Source organism: Anser cygnoides, chromosome 11 (assembly GCF_040182565.1).
Source record: "Anser cygnoides isolate HZ-2024a breed goose chromosome 11, Taihu_goose_T2T_genome, whole genome shotgun sequence".
Taxonomy (NCBI): Eukaryota; Metazoa; Chordata; class Aves; order Anseriformes; family Anatidae; genus Anser; species Anser cygnoides.
The window spans coordinates 10,490,457-10,507,128 of record NC_089883.1 but is presented as its reverse complement, the minus strand read 5'-3'; the positions used below and the strand labels follow the sequence as shown (position 1 = coordinate 10,507,128).

Sequence of the window (16,672 nt, the reverse complement as noted above, 5' to 3'; positions counted from 1 at the left end):
GATTATTGTGATTACTGCGATTACTTGAGCTCTATGTACCCACTGCAATCCACAACCCTTGCAGTTGTCCAGAATACAAAACCTTCTGCTTGTGAACTTGCTGGAGAGCTAACCTTGCTGGCAGACTTTTAAGTGTGTTTGAGAACACTGCGGTGTATACATCTTGAGCTCAGGAGACAGTGCAATAGGAAATGTCTATTGCATCTTGACAGAGCTCTGCGTTTTCCTCCATTCCAATTAAACTTCGTGTCATTTCCTCACATTTCTAGCCATGCAATTGTTTGCTGTTTCAGAAAGGAATTACAAGTTAATTATCCATGTAGTCATGATCTCATTACTGCTGACAGTGCCTCTATCATCTGTGAGATCAGAGCAGAAATGATGTTTTCACGTAACTGATGTCGCCTTTGCAGGAATGTTAACATTTATGCTGTCAGACAGATTTTATTAATTTTTCAGATGGGAACTTATTTATGCCTCTGTGCTGTTCATCTACAAAATCTCACAGGCCTTCATCTGTTGAAAAACTAGTAGTGTCAGCTTTACTTCCAAAGACTAGCACATAGCATTTTGTTTACCGTAAATTAAATTCAGCCTTGCACGCAATGCCAGAATGAGAGATATGTGCTAGACAAAAAGCCGCTTCACTTCCCGCTCCCCTCCGAGGCCTGCAGGTCCTTTCATGGGGCCTTCTTGGAGCAGGCCAATGCACGCTGCCATCCTCCTGAAGTCATTCAACTGCCAAGAAAGGGTGGGGTATTTGCGAGGCTGAGGAGCAATCCTCTACAGGACCTGGCCTCATTTGGCACTCCAGTATTGGGGGACCATCTTTTGGGACTGGATTTAGACAAACCCCCAGAGTTGCCAGCCTGCACAGGAGCGGGGAGCCCGCCCAGGGCAGCCTCAGTGTGGAGAGGCGGTGTGTGGCCTCAGCCACTGGGCGCCTCAAATTTTGCACCTCAGGGAAGGAGTGTGGGGTTGTGTTGGTGAAGAAAAGAAGAGAGATTTGGGGGATGGTGGCTGTAGAGAAAGAAGACTGCTGGCACACGGCGGCTTTCTGTGGCTGTGGCCAGGGCAGTGAACAACTGACACCACAGAGGTGCAGGGAGATGGCGGCGGCCCCTGAGGTGCGACCTGCTCCCCTCTCCCTGAGGGAAGGTGGTGGTGCTGCCTCGCACTTGGCTGATGTGTTCTGCCCGCTGCTTTTCACGAAAAAAAACAACTTTCTTATCATTATTTTTATTTAATAAAATAATAGTAAAATAATAATAAATATTATTAAATAATAATTAGTATTAAATAATATAAATAATAAATAATATAAATTATTATTATTATTTTAAATAATTAATAAAAATAAGAGAGTAGTCAGAGCATTGTAACGGGTTGCCCAGGGAGCTGGTGAAGTCACTGTCCCTGGTGGTGTTCAAGGAAAGGTTGGATGTGGTGCTTAGGGACATGGCTTAGTGGGTGATCTTGGTGGTAGCGGGACAGTTGGACCAGATGAACTTGAAGGTCTTTTCCAACCGTAACGATTCTATGTGGTTTTTTCCACACACCGTGCCTTCATACACGCCTATCCCTCAGCCCTCACTCCCCAGCCCTTCGCCCGCCATTATTTATTTATTTCCACTCCGCTGCGTGAGGCGCCGCTCGCCCCGCCCACCCCCGAAGCCCCGCCCACCCCGCGGAGTTCCCGCCCACACTCCCCGTAGCCCCCCCCCCACACCCCGTTAGTCCCCGCCCCCTCGCGGCGCCCCGCCAATGGGAGCGGCGCGCCGTGCACCGCCCCTGGTTAAGGCGGCCGGGGCCGGGTTCCGGCGGGCCCCGCGGCGCCATGGCGGAGCCCGGGGCGGACAGCCTGGAGGGCTGGGTGGCCGTGCGCGACACCGCCTTCGCCCCGCCGCAGCCGCCGCCGCGGCTCCGCTTCCTGGTGGGCTGGAACGCCGCGGAGGACGCGTTCGCCGTCACCTGCCACGGCCGGGCGGGGGCGGCGGCGGAGGAGGGGGAAGAAGCCCCGCGGAGCTGGGCCGGGCTCTTCTCGGCGCCGGCCCTGCGCGGCGTCCACCGGCAGCTGGCGGCCGTGTGCCCGCGCCTGGAGCCCGCCTTCCCCGCCCTGCCCCGCTCCGCCGGCGGGCTCTGGGCCGTGCTGTTCCCCGGCGGCGCCCCGGCGCCGGACGAGGCGGAGGCGCAGGAGCTGTGCCGGGCGCTGGAGCGCTACCTGGGCTGGGCCCTGGAGCTGTGCGGCGGCGGCGTGCTGCTGGACGCCCTCTTCGCCGCCGAGCGGCCCCGCGACGAGGAGTACTTCGAGAGCCTCCGCGAGCTCCGCGGGAGGGCCCTGCGAGGGCACCTGGCCCGGGCCAAGGAGGCCCTGCGGCGGGTACGGGCCCCACGGGGGTGGGAAGGGGATCGGGACAGCGGGGCCGCCGCTTCCCGGCACGGGGTGGCCCCGAGCGGGGCTCGCCGGTGCTCGTACCCCGGTGGTGGAGCCTTGGGGTCGGGCGTGGTGCTCAGCTGCAGGAGCCTTGGGTGCTCCAGCTGACGATGGGGTGGTGGGAGGGAGCGAGGGGGTGTCTGTAATGTCGTCCTGCTCCTGGGCCTGCCCAGCGCTCGGCTGAGTGCTTACACAAACACTTCGGGTGCCCAGGAACCAGTAAGGCGGCGCTCTCAAGTACAGCGTCCTCGCTCTGTGCAAGCCTGGCTTTATTAAGTGGGGAATAACCCAGCTCAGCCGGCAGCGAGTGTAAGGCATTGGGGGCTTGCTTAAGCTGCAAGTGCTCCAACAAGAACACGTCGCTAAAAATATCCAGCGGTGTTGTGCACTGAGTGGAATGACAACCAGAAGTGAAAGTACAATCGTGCCATAGCTCTCTAACCTCTTTATGAAGGTGTCAGCCTCTTTGCAGTGATGCCTTTCACTGGGGGCTTCTTGGTCAAGTTATTCATTAAAACCAAGCCAAGCTGCGGGCCTATGCCAGATAGGTGTTTTGTGGTCAGAGTTCTTAAGTGCCAAAGTCTGGCCTGATGGTTGTATGAACTAATTGTTAGCCCTTTCTCCCTTTGGTACCATAAGCTCCTCCTTTCCCAGCAGGTGACTTGTGCATTTCACAAATAATTTCCCTTTGTGCACTATAAACATCCTCCAGGAGCAGCATGACCCTCACTGCTTGCTGGACTAGGGGAACCAGAAAGTGAACCGCTGTGTTTCTGTTAGGCATTGATGCTGTGTGTGTTTGGTAAACTGCTACAGGTGAGCCCTGGGGCTGTGAGCTACCGTGGGCTCCTGGAAATGTGTGAGGGGCCACAGGACTTCTGGGATTACCAGAAATGCTGCAGTTAATATCCTTTCGTTCCAATGCACTGGGCCTGGGGAGGGGATGGGCAGGCAGTGCCCTTGAGCTTGCTTCTACAGACCTTCCCTGGGGAGGTTGCTCTGCAGCTGGGACTCTTGCTGCTGCGATCTTTCTTACCCAGACCCAGTGGGCAAAAGCAAAGGTGATAGTTTAATTCTAGTGCTTTTCAGTCGAGGCACAATCAAGCCCATGTTTCTGAGGCTTTTTTCCCCCACTTGTAGCACCAAGCACCCACTGTTCCCTTCCCGTAAGGAGCTGTAGAGCAAGCAGTGTCCTTTCAGGAAGGTCTGTGTTCCTCAGCGGAGCTCAGCTGTGCTCCTCCAGCTGGCTCACCGTGTCCTGGTGTGTAGTGCGCCGTGGTCTCTGGCAGCTGCTGTCAAAGAAAGGTTTTTGAAGTTTTGATTGGTGCCAATAAGCACAAGTAATTGAGGGGAAGCTCCCAACTTCGTTTTTGTCAAAGGAGCAGATAAAGATCTCAGATGGGGACTGATGTGTCAGAAAGAGAGTCATTCACTGGAAGAATTACAGGTTACATAGTAATATTGCTAGGACTGAGATTAGAGAAAGCTATCACAAATTGTGCAAATGATAAAGGAACTTAACTGCAGGTTATATCATGAGTAGGAATCTGGTTCTGAATTATTATTTTTAGATGGCAGTCTGGTGTTTCCATTGCCAAGTATGAAATTTGGGATCCAGAAACTCATTAGCAGGCATTCAGTAATTGTGGAAGAGATGCAAAAACTAGTTTAAGAATACTTTCCTTGTCCTTCCAGTCTGCAGAATTCCCATTTACCACTCATGTTTCCAAAAAGCAGTGACCAAGTCACCTGCACGCAGCTACTGGAATTCCTGATGTGCCTGATGTTCCTTGCAGTCTCCTAACGCAATATGCAGCAATTAGCGCCCTTAGGAGTGTGGTGTTAATGATATTTCCCGCTGGGGGTGGCTACTGACTGCCTGGCTTGCTGGGAAGCCTCGCCTATTCCATCCAGAGATAAACGGCAGGTTCTTTCCACTGAAGCTCGTCGGCAGTCAGCACACACAAATGCAAACCAGCCAACTCTTATTTACCTTTTATCCCCCTAGGTTCTCCAGCAGCATAAAAGTGCTGACACAATGGTGGCTTTGATGAAGGTTTATGAAGAAGAAGACGAAGCTTATCAGGATTTGGTAACCATGGCGACGCAGTTCTACCAGTATTTGCTGCAGCCCTTCAGAGATATGCGAGAACTGGCGACACTGTACAAACTGGAAATCCTGGTGGGTCTGCCCTTATCAAGTGAAAGGCCAAGTTACATAGCGGGGCATCGGCTGCTCTTGGAGCAGTTTAGGCTCAAATTATTTAAAATTCTCTAGTTTTGTCTTCACCTACTTCCCCCCCCCCCCCCCCCCCCCCCCCTTCTGCAAATCCACCAAACATGACATAGAAATTCAAAGTTAGGGTAGAACCACTCTCAGGAGATCTCAGAGTCCATGGTATTGGCTTGAATAGAAATGCAACCATATTCCACCAGTGTTCCCCTTCCCTACATTTTGAGGACTGTAAAGGAAAACTTCCCCACCTGTCTGTGGGTTATTCTTTGGTGAGCTGAATTTACAGAGATATAAGTAGCCTTCGTTCAGTGGGATTAGTTTGTGACGTTGAGAATGCCATCCCCCCAGTGCTGGGACACCACATTACCTCAGCTGTGGTAGGAGAACAGAAGGCAGGGGAGACCTTAGCACCCAAAGCAGTTCTCTATTGCTGCTACAGCCTATTAGAAGTACAGACTCAGACTTACCACTTTGTTAATTTAATTTTATGTGCATCTTAAACTGGAAACACATACTGAAAGTTATGATATCCCTGGAAAAGAGTGCCATCTACTATTTTGATTTTTCCTTAAATGGTCTGTTCAAATTTAAATGAGCTGTTAATGTTCCAGAAAAGAGCTGAACTGTTGTAAGTATGCTGTAAAATGAAAATCGGAATGGATGAAACACAAAGTTGGCTTCTATATAAATAATTCAAAGGGGTGCTTAGGCTCATGAAATCTAGATTTTTTTAAAAAAGAAGGATTTGAATACTAGTCTTGTACCCATGTGCTGTCTTTGGACTTGAAAATACTCTTATGTTTCTTTTCTTTATCCCTGTTCCCATGTGAAAGTCTGCCAAGCTGGAGAACCTGACAGTGTGAAGTGCTGTCAACACGTGGGGGAAAAATAGAAGAGAACATTGCACGTAGAAGAGTGTTTCTGGGTTACTTTTAGTAACAACTAAACCACTTCTGTTGGTCGTGATTTTTAAGATGGTAGTTTAAAAATATTTTAAGAAGTATTTTTCTTAAATAACCCAATTCACTAATCGAAAGTGAATGTTAAAGTCATGATTAGGGAGCAAAGGTTCTGAGTTAACCAGAGAATGAGGAACAGGGTAATGCACAAGCATGAGCAGTGATTCACTTTGTGGCAGGTGAGGAGAAGGTCATGTTTGCCACTGAGCTGTGCCTTGCTTGAATTGTCTGTCAGCGCAGCATAATGTGGGCTGCACCACTATGGTAACCAGCTGATAACTGAGAATTCTGTCTCCTTGCAGAAATCTTTGCAGTATGATAATTTGGGGCCTAAAAGAGTAGCAGCTTTGCAGAAAGATGCTGAAGAATGGACTAAGCGAGCTGAGAATGCAGTGTGCTCCATTCAGGATATAACTGTGAACTACTTCAAGGAAACTGTAAAGGCTCTGGCAGGTAATCAGAATGATTTACACAAAAGGTTTCCTAAATACTTGATCTACGGTACTGGTAGCTCCTCTTAGCACCTTTACTAGTCTCCCTTGGCAGATCCCTGATGTTACGTTGAGTGTCCAGGTTAATAAAGAAACATTCACCTAAGATTTACATCATTTAACCGATTTGATTTACACCTTGCATTTTGCTTTCACACAAACATTATCAAGGACTGAGACTTTACAGCTGCAAATCTCTAAACAAAAAACACGCATGCTTTTAACCCTTGGTGTACAAGCATCAAGGATTTCAGTGTGTTAACTGAGTAGATCACTGTGTAACTCTTACGGCATGTCTGTGCTACAATGAAACATTTTGCTTACATGAACAAAATCATAAATTCAATCTTTTATTCTTGTAATTTCTAAAGGAGATTCAGAAATTGTTTAGCAGCATCAGCACTTTTACTATTGCAGCTATAGTAGAAATGCGCTAGTGTTGTTAGTTTACTGCATTTCTCTCATCTTATTGCAATGTTTTAATGTGCAGCAATGCAGAAACAGATGGAAGAAGATCAGGAAAGATTTGGTAAAGCCACCTGGGCATCAGCTTTGCCACGACTAGAAAACCTGAAATGTATGTTAGCTAAAGAAACCCTTCAGCATCTGAGGGCAAGAGAACTATGCGTGAAACAGAAGAGAGCTGCCATTCAGAAAAATGTAAGACCCTGCAAAGCCTCCCTTTCTGTCAACGTTTTGTGAAAGGCTGATCAAAATCTACCAAAGAGGTCATGGGGAGACTTTCAAACTCCTTGTCTATGAAACAGCTGAGAAAGGCCTCTTTCAGCAAAGCACCTGCATTCTATGTGTAGCATTTTACAGGGTTGCAGAGCTGACCCAAATATGCGTAAATACTTCAAAATTAAAGCCATAACAACCTAGTGTTTCTGCACAGTTTAGGGAAAAAAATAAATTTTTAATTTAACAAGCAAACAGCTTGAACTAGATGGTTTTCAGCATGGTTTTAAGTTACGAAAAAAATGCTTGTTTCCATTTTTTTTTTATATTGCTCCTGCACACATGAAGACATTTAGGAAAGGTTAAGATAAACGATTACATTTCAAGTATCGTGTTAGCATTTATGGCACTAACCTTTAAAATCATTAGTTCTAGGGAGATAAAGAGCAGCTATTATCTTCAGTGGACACTTCAAAATTGAGATATTTACTTAATTTTAATTTTCTAATCTTTCCTATTTGATGCTATCTAACTGCTGCTAGAAATACCTGATTTTTATTTTCCAAGAGTAGTAGTAATGTTATTTGTGCAGATTAGAATCAAGTCTTTTGTGGTAGACTTCAGGTAAAATTGCAATTTTAGGCTAATGAGACTCTGCTCCTTGGAGTTCTGCTCCAATCCTTTTCTAATGTTACGTTATTTCCCTACCAAAGCACCTAAGCAGCTACCAGTTAGGCCAGGCTCTGTGCAGATACTTGGGCATCTGTGTAGATTAACTCATGCATGTGTGCTTGTTTCCCGTGTGCTTAGTTTGTTATTAATGCTTTTCTATTTTGGGCTGTACAGATGGAGAACCTTGATGAAAAAGAAGAGAATCTAACTGTGGTGGAGGAGCTAGAAATACATTACTATGAAACCCAACTAGAATTATATAATGTACAGCTTGAGGTATTGAAACATGAAGAGATGCTGCTCGTTGTACAGTTGGATGCTTTAAGGAGGCAGATCAAAGGTAAGACTAAAGAAATACTTAAGGACATATCCAAAACACAGGAGTGGTGGTATGACAGCTCTGTCTTTGTATAATATAATAAAAAAATATATATTTTTCTTACTTAAGTCTCACTAGTAGAAAGCATCACTGGAAAACATAGGTTCTGTAGCATCTATTATTTGGCCTTCTGACACTTAATTGATAACACAAGTTTTCAAAAAGAAAGCTGTACTGATAGCTCATCTTGACAGCAGCTGTGATAAATGCATGCACTCACTGGTTTGGCATGTGGAGTAACTTCCATTGAAAGCGTTTACTGATCATGTATTTACAGAATCTTTGTATAGAAACTGTGGAAATTGTGACCTGCTGTAATGGGTCCTGATTTCTTCACAAGTCTGTTGTAATTTCACATGTAGAAATGGCAAAATACTTCTGTAATGACAAAAAGAAGTGATTATAGCTAGATGCTACTTGAGTGCTGCTTATATTCCCGTTTAAGTGTCTGTTCATAACATATTTATGACAAAAATAAGCATCAGTCTTGTTTATGTTTATTCTTGCTCTATGAATTCTCTATTACTGTGTACGCCCTGAGGTAAACATCACTCCTGCTTGTTGCATAATTAAAACCTGGTAAATAATAAAATAAGTCACCCAGTGTTGATTAGAACAGTCTGGAGTTTTCCAGGAAAACTCCAGTCGGTGAAGGTAGGAGTTAACGCACAGAGACATTTGAAAGAGGAAGCTAAATAACAGCAAATGCTAACAACATAAATTTGATCCTGCAAAGCACCCCTGTGAGTAACATGACGTGTTTGCGTAAGACTTTGAAGGACCAAGCTTGGCTCTGGAGCATTACACTTTCTAATAACCAACTCACTGCCTTCAGTGGCTTTTAAAATGTCATTAGTTCTTTAAATGTTTAAATAACTGTGGCAATTTTTGGGTTTTTAAAAAAATGCCAAATGCCTTTCTAGAGAAACAGGATGAAGTTGTTTACTATGATACATGTGAAAATCCTGAGGAGCTCAAGGTCATTGAACAGACAATGGAACAACATTACGCTAACTTGTCAGAAATGACGATGCTGAGGCAGAAGATTAAGCAGTTGGAGACAAAGCGTGGGACTGTCTGTGCGAGGAGAGCCTACCTCAGGAACAAAAAAGTAAATGCAGTCCTGGAGATGTGCATTTTCTGTAGCTGATGTCATGAGTGTTGACTCACGAGGGATGGACAGGAATCAACAAGGGTTTGGGTGGAGCGTACAAGATGATACGTGATGTGGTGCCAAGGCCTCCTAAACAGAAAGAGGGGCAATGTGATTTTAAGCCAACTTTACTCTCCACTGTGTGGTGCAAGTGCCTCTCAAGTGTACTGAGAGCACAGACTTACGTGGGTGACCCAGGAGGTGTTCCCCTATGAGCTGAACCTCGTGCAAAGCCCTGCTGTGGCCAGCTGGAGCTTTGCCCTGGCAGCCTTTCACAAAGCAGTTGCAGCACAGGAGAAAACCTGGCCTGCAATGAAGGAAGCTGCACTGACAGAACAACCCACACAGCGATGCTTACGTTACCTTTGAATGAGAGGGAAGGGGAGATCTGACTACTGCAATTCTCTCTCCAGCCTCTCAGTTCTGTGCAAAAGGCATTTTTTTCCCTTTTTTCCTATTTGAAGCAGAACAGTAGGAAGACACAAGTTGAGATCACAGTTGACTCTCATGAACCTTCCCAGTGAGCTGGGCTTACCTTATACCTGCACAGTTTTGCTGAGGCAGAGAGCAGAGTTTAAGCTCAAGTCTGTCTGGCCATTTGCCCCTTGCTAGCCCCGGACAAAGTGGGAATGACACTGGAAATGCTTTGTGAATGATCATTGTCTCTTGCTTGCAACTGCTTCCTTGGCAGACACTTCCTTTGCTTCTGTTTTCGTTCACTTAATTGCTGTCTATTGGTTACATAACACTACAGCCGAATGCCAGATGATTTGCAAATGCTTACACAGCCATGTGGATAATTCCCCTCTGTACAGTGACAAATAGCGACTCCTGGAGAAAATCCTGAAGCCTGCAGTTTCTCTGAGGCACTTTGTTACTAACAAAACGTACCCCTGTTAGGCATTTGTTGTGTTTCACATACCTTTGCTTCCCTCACCTTTGTACATAAGAGCTATGGCAGATAACGGACAGAGGGAAAGTAGCCCTGTATTTGTGCAGTGCCCTTCTAACTTCCTTCTTGCCTTCTTTCTCATGTCTTAGTGCCCCATTCCTCTAGGTGGTACTTGGGTGAAATTTCTTCAGTTTGTTGCTGCCTTTTTTTTTTTTTAGTCTAAATGTAAGACAGAGGGATCTGTTAAGATCTGCGTATACTCCTTCTGGAGCATGAATAACCCTCTCATTAGTTAGGATAAAAAAAATCTCATTGGCTTTAGCCATGAAGGAGTCCCACGTAAATCACCTTCAGGGTCTCACATCTGCCACCTGTTGAGCTTAGCCATCCTTCATGGCACAGCCAAGCACTTGGCCTTGGTCATCGTTAGTGGCTTGTGCATGGGAGTTAGTGGCACAGATGGCACACGGTGAACGTGAACTGACCAAGCACTGCATGAATTTTGCTGTTCTGCCAGGATCAGTGTGAAGCAAACCATCGACAGAGACTGCAACAGGCAGAAGAGAGCAAGAAACGCTTCCTGCAGCATCACAGCATACAGATAGTGAGTACTAAATAGCAGCCTTGGAGGACCTGGTAGCTGCTTGTTTTCACACGTAAATGCTCACTTACTTGTGTTTTAATGCAGAAAAGAGATAAGCAAAAAGAGGAGGAGAAAAAGAAAAAAGCTTGGATAAGCCAGGAACGTCAGAAAACACTGGAGAGGCTGAAGACATTCAGGGAGGTAAGTAATACGAGCTGCAGTAGTCCTAAATGGTGTCAGAACACATCAGAAAGTAGCCATAGCTCACAAGTGAGCATGATCCAAATCGGAGACCACTGTTTGGGTGGCCTGAAAGGATTGCCTGTAATGAGGATTCAGTCCACTAAGGAAGTAGTTTCCAGGTGCAGAGCCTGCTGCAAAGAATAGAAATGAGGAAATGACTTTGAAAGAAATACCTTTATGTTCTTTTAAATGTGGTCAGTGTTCAGTGTTCTCCTTCAGTGGTACGGGTTTGTGCTCTGTGGCTTTTTGTCTCTTTGGGGATGCTGTTTTGGCCAAGCCAATGGAGATGTGACTCTGCTTTACAATTTGTTTTTTTAGAAGTGTCCAGCTCATGTTGTGCTGAAAACATCTTGTCCACAACCTCTCAGTCACGGGTTGCCACGAAGTGTCACCCAACGGGCTGCAGTACCGTGCCCTCCACCTTCATCAAGAACAAGGCCAGAACCAGAGCAGCCAAAGAGCTTGCTGATAGTAGAAACCAAAGCATCAGAAGCTCCACAGGAGAATATTCCAGGAGATATCCCTGTCCAAATTCTTGTTACTGCTGGTGAATCAAAGCAACAAAAGGACAGTGAAGAGTTGGTGGTCTCTCCATCCTCCCCTCCACCACCGCCATGTCTACCACCTCCCCCCCCACCTCCTCCCTTACCTCTCCATTTAAAGACACGATCTCCAGTAGAGGACAAGCCACTTCCCCTTAGAGCTGATGGCCCTGCAGAAAGCTCTGCACTGCACAAACAGGATGACTCATCCATGAGGTCTATAAATAATTGCATAGGTAAGTAGGCTCACATTGACTGGTGTTTTTCATTTTTCATTGTTTGTATTTTTCAGTTTTCCCTCCCTCTGTTTCTGGCCAATAGTAGTGTGCACCCTCACTCAAGGGAATGGAGCCCTGAGAAAGCCTTGATTGAGACCACATACAATAACACTGACTGTTACTCAGGACCCTGAATGAGTAACTGATTTGTTGATCCAGTTTGATGTGCTTCACCAGGGTCCTGACTTCCAGAGTGTGTCACTCAGTGTTTTTGGGAAATGCTGTCAAGTTGGGCATTCTGGTCAATCTTTTACCCTGCTTGAACTTGAATTTCTGCTGTAATCTGACATCCGTAAAGTACAGCCTTACAAGTTAGATTAAATCATGCTTAATGACAGCACTACTAATTCTGAGGAGATCTTAATTCAAGACCTGTATTTCTCATGATCCCACACGTGTAATAGGTAGAAAGGTGTCAGAGGAAATTCCAAGGAGAGAGGGGATTTATGTTACTCATGCTGATGAAAAGCAGTCTTTATTATCAGACTTACTCTTACCACAATTTTCCAGCAGTTGAAATGAATGTGTCATTTTGATGGTGGATTAATCACCTGTCCAGTCCAGTCAGAAGGACTACTGTGGGTAAATCTGTGGTTGTGCTAAGGCTGTTCTTTAGTGTTTGTGATTTCCGTACTACAGAGCTAGCAGCTGGGCTGCTTGCATTTCTAAGGTATGCACAGCCTGTGTCCATTTACAGTTTGCTTTGTTTCTAAATAAAGGTTTCTGAAGAGAATTCATGCAGAATTCAACCAGGATTTGAAAGGCAGATGGATAGCTTTGGCATACTTGCATTCCTAGGGCAAAAATTCTGCTCTGTTACACCTCTGCTTTGTTAGTAAGATCCTGCAGGTATAATTGAAGGCTGAACTCTGCAATTGAAACGCAGTAGTTTGAATGAGAATAGAGTTCAGCAGCCTCTCAAGGCTGCGCTGGTTACATCCTGCTAACAGGCTTATTTTTGCCTCTAAAGCAAGCAGATATTCTTACTATGTCAGGCAGATTGATCTAAGTTGGAAGGCAGCAATTTTTTATTGTCATTTTTCACAGTAGAGCTTATACTAGACTGAAGCGGGTCTTTAAATGTAGTACATTCCTTTTCCTTTTCAGACTGTTCACAATACATCTAAGCAGCCTTTGTATCCCCTCAGTTAAAAGGCAAACCACAGGCAGAAACAACGAGGAAAGTTCAGCATTTTTAGTTCTTCCAAGGTGTGAGGAAGTACAAGCAGTTGAAGGGCTGAGATGCAGTCAGGTTACCATGACAAACCACTGTGCATCCAGTGGATCAGTGTGTTAGCTTCAGGCTGAGAGGTCCATGGGATTACTGTACCACAGATGCTCATAAAAACCTTTGATGAGCAACAGGAGTTGTACACCAGAGTATTCTGACTGCTACTGGAACAGCCTTGATAGTAGCTAATATTTACTACCACTCACAGCCTAGCATTGATGTTTCATGAATTTTAGATAAGAAAAATACTTTTTTGCTCATTGGAGAGATCCAGTAAGTTGCATACACATTTTATGAAGAAAAACAGCATGTTAATTGGTGTAATAGTAATTGATAAATTATTGCCATAAGAACATATTGCGACAGCTTTGTGAACACATTGTGTTACACGTTGGCTACTCTTGTCTTTGCACATGAAAAGCCAGGAGAGGTTCATATTCTGGTGCTGAAAATAGTCTCTAATGTGTTATCATACTTCCCAAAGGCAGTGTCTCTTATTACTTGTTAGTCTGACTACTCTTTTACCATGCAGCCCATTCAATTAATAGGTTTAAGACTTAACTTACTGGAAGGCTTTTCAAGACAACTTTGTGCATCTTTGTTTGATCCTTTTCTGGCATATCTATCACTCTGAAGGTACCACAGAATTCAGCAGAACGTTTTATTTTCAGTGCTTGATGTTAATCTCATAACCCTCTGCGCACTGCGCATGACAAAAATACTTTCAGCTGTGAAGCACAGATGGTCTGGACCTGTGGCTGTAGGAGTCGACTGCTGTCCAGGGTAACTGCCTTCCCTGTCTGACAGTCTGATGCTAGCAACAAAGAATCCAACAAAAGGAGTAAACCACAAATTACACCATGTATTAAGAGACCAAGTAGAAGCTTTCTTAATGTGGTGTTCTTTATGGTATGAAGTTCAGAAACACAGCCTGAGATTTAAATCGTGTTGTAAAACGGGAATTATTTTTTAAGTCCATACAGAAAAGAGCTGCCTGCCTGCTTAGGGCCTGATCTAGCTCCTACTGACTTCAGTGGTGTAGTTTGAAGCTCTTCTACTCAGATCCTTTCATTTTTCTCTTGACTGAGCAAAAATGCAATTGACAGACTCAGCAGGCATCTGAGCAAACTAGTAGGAATGGTAGATTGTTTCTAATACAAAGTACAAGAGATTTTTTGGTTCAGTAATTTTTTTGAAAGCCCATAAATTTATGACGAAAAAGAAGCATTCTCCTTTGTATATGATTCTTTGTTAGTGCACAACCTTGTATTATGCTGAAGAGGTGCTGGATTCTCAGTTCAAAATACAAAGGTTCAACTCTTCAGTTCCACAGCTTGGCATTGCGGAAGCTTGTAAGAGTCTGTGCCAGAATGGACCATTCTTTTTCCTCTCTGTAGTAAAGATGAGAGGAATAACCCTGAGCACATCGGTAGGGTTCTTTACCTCTTAAGCGTGGTTATTTTGGTCTTTCTTCTGGTAACATTACACTTATCTGTTGCAGGTACAATGGATGAGGTTTTGGCTTCTCTAAAACGTGGTGAAGTTCACCTTCGCAAAGTGGAACGGTCAAATCCGTATGCCTCTGTGAAAGACAGCATCCTCTCTGCCATACGGCAGGGAGTTAAACTAAGAAAAGTGAATCGAGATACTGAGAAAGATGTCAGTAACGGATCCTCTAATGATCTGGAGAGAAGCATTAAGGCAGCCATCCAGAGAATTAAGAAAATGTCTGCTGATTCTGAAGAAGAGGAAAACAATGATCAGAATAATGGAGAATGGGACAGCTAACCAATTTAAAGTAACAGACTACTGACTGGAACAGAGTATTGGTCTCATTTTGCACACTGTAGAAGAATGTATCTTTCAAAATGAAAGAAGTGTGATTGTGTGTGTATGTGTTCTCATGGTGCAAAATTTTCTGTAGAGTAAAAGGATCCTGATAGTTTTCTACAGGAGCTACAGATTCTTATTTTTGCATGAGTTATCATACTCCAAATTATGCTTGCAAGATTCTTATTTTTGCATGAGATATATTCCAAAATACGTTTGCATTATTTGATATTTCTGGCTCAAGTATGTAGAATTTTCACCGCGTCAGAAGACAGCTAAAATACTAGAGTAAAACATACATTATTTAGCTTGTTACTACATTGTAGGTTACACAAAACTCTTCAGAAATGAAACTGAAAATCTATTTTGTCATATAAAAGTATAACACAACATGTGATGGTAAAGGCAGACCAGAACACTTAGCATAATTCAGAATTTTTCATTCCTACCTCTGTTGCCCAGAAATTTATTTAAAATGTTGCTTGTCTAACACAGTTCACTCAAATAACTACATTGGATACTCCGCTCATGGTCATGTTGTGTGCTTACAAAGGAGCTTAGCAGTGTTGATTGGGTTAATTACTATCAAGTTTGAGATAAAAACTACTGTAGTAATTACTAAAAAGTTTAATTTTTAGCCAGAAGCTTAAATGTAGTGTTTCTAGATGCAAAGTGTTTTTCATACATTTGCAGCTGCAATGAACTGTTGGTGTGGGAGAAGGCCAAAATATTGTATATAATATTTTCTTGGATGTAGCCCTGTAAAACAGAGCTGCATTTCTCCACTGAGAATGTCAATACATGTTTTTAGCTACTCTGAATTTAAATTACCTGATAGCCTTGTAAATGACAGTTATTTGTATTGTGCCTGGAACCTGACTATTTAAAAATTCAACCACATTTCATTTGAAGGCTCTATTTTGGGTAATTAGTTAAAAAAAATTATTCACAATTTCTTTTGGAATTTATACTGACCCTTAATAAAAATATATCCTGACAGAAGTGGATTCAGTGTGCTCTCATTTTCAGATTCTGCTGTGACATAAAATTCACTTGCACTACAGTACTCTGGATTTTGATAATGTCAACTGTACAGCAGCCATGTTGTTATGCTAATGGCATATGTAAATGCCCTTGTTTTCTGAAATATGAAATATAAATCAATAGCAAGTTTGCAAATATGGTGCCTTATCCCTGTTTTACTGTAAATGGATCTATTTAATTAGTAAATGCAGCAATTTTTGTGACAGGAGCAACAGGTGGGGATTCATTTTTTTACCATTTTGTCACCTGCTTTTTTGGGAGTGAGATTTTTTTTTCTCTCCACTAACACCAAACCAAGCAGACAAAAGTGGCAGCAGAAGCACAGGCCTATGCTTTATCAGCACGAGGCACCTCTGATGTGATGCCTGCAGAGGGGAGCTGGTGCGCACAGGGCCACCGTGTGCCAAGGCCAAGCTCGGCTGGGTGTGAAGGCCTCACTGAGCTGGGGAGGGGCAGGGGTATTTTATGGCACAGAATTCAGCATCCCATGTGCTGAATTTCTCACATAGAACAGGACTGAGGACAAAATCTCATCCTTCAGTAGGATGAAGCTGAGCAAGAACTTCTTGCGAACATGGAGAGCTCTTCCTCAAGGTTACATGAGATACAGGCTCTTGAGCTTCATGTTTGGAGGTGTGGTTGTGGAAAGGGTAAACTGAAGAAAGGGACAAAACAAAATAGAACGACGTATATCTTTCCAAATCTGCTGTGTTTTCAGCAAGCCCTGAGGCCTGTTCCTGGTCTTGCTGCCGCACTGCAGCCCATGGGACGCTGGCGCCCCGTGGCCATGCGTGCGTTTGCTGCTGTGAGGCTCGGTTTGTTCCACAGGGCCAAGCCACAGCAGCTTTTCTTTGAGATGCCCCAATATAAGAGGACCAAAAAAGATTTCTTACTGAAGTACTTTCAGATTTATCTTCTGGCTCTCTGTGACTGTGATGTGTACCGTGCTGCTGGCACCGGGCTATTTGCACCATGCAGGGACAAAAAAGTGGAGAAAGTGGGGTGGCTGCTTGGCTCTGTGACGAGC

At 44.4% G+C, this 16,672-nt stretch overlaps 1 protein-coding gene across 1 annotated transcript; it reads left to right on the top strand.

Annotated features, from left to right (window-relative positions):
- Positions 1-1,806: 1,806 nt before the first annotated feature.
- WHAMM (WASP homolog associated with actin, golgi membranes and microtubules) lies at positions 1,807-15,603 on the top strand. The gene is made up of 10 exons (XM_048071978.2): positions 1,807-2,380; positions 4,443-4,616; positions 5,932-6,082; positions 6,611-6,780; positions 7,645-7,810; positions 8,773-8,960; positions 10,412-10,498; positions 10,583-10,678; positions 11,039-11,498; positions 14,273-15,603. Exons 1-10 carry the CDS (start codon positions 1,838-1,840, stop codon positions 14,557-14,559), a joined length of 2,322 nt encoding a protein of 773 aa, XP_047927935.2. The 5' UTR covers positions 1,807-1,837; the 3' UTR covers positions 14,560-15,603.
- Positions 15,604-16,672: the final 1,069 nt, after the last annotated feature.

Excerpts from the sequence above, each read along its gene's own strand:
- WHAMM (XM_048071978.2), top strand. The coding sequence starts at position 1,838 with ATGGCGGAGCCCGGGGCGGACAGCCTGGAGGGCTGGGTGGCCGTGCGC. Across the intron at positions 4,617-5,931 it reads TGTACAAACTGGAAATCCTG|AAATCTTTGCAGTATGATAA; the intron begins GTGGGTCTGCCC and ends GTCTCCTTGCAG. Across the intron at positions 10,499-10,582 it reads AGCATCACAGCATACAGATA|AAAAGAGATAAGCAAAAAGA; the intron begins GTGAGTACTAAA and ends GTTTTAATGCAG.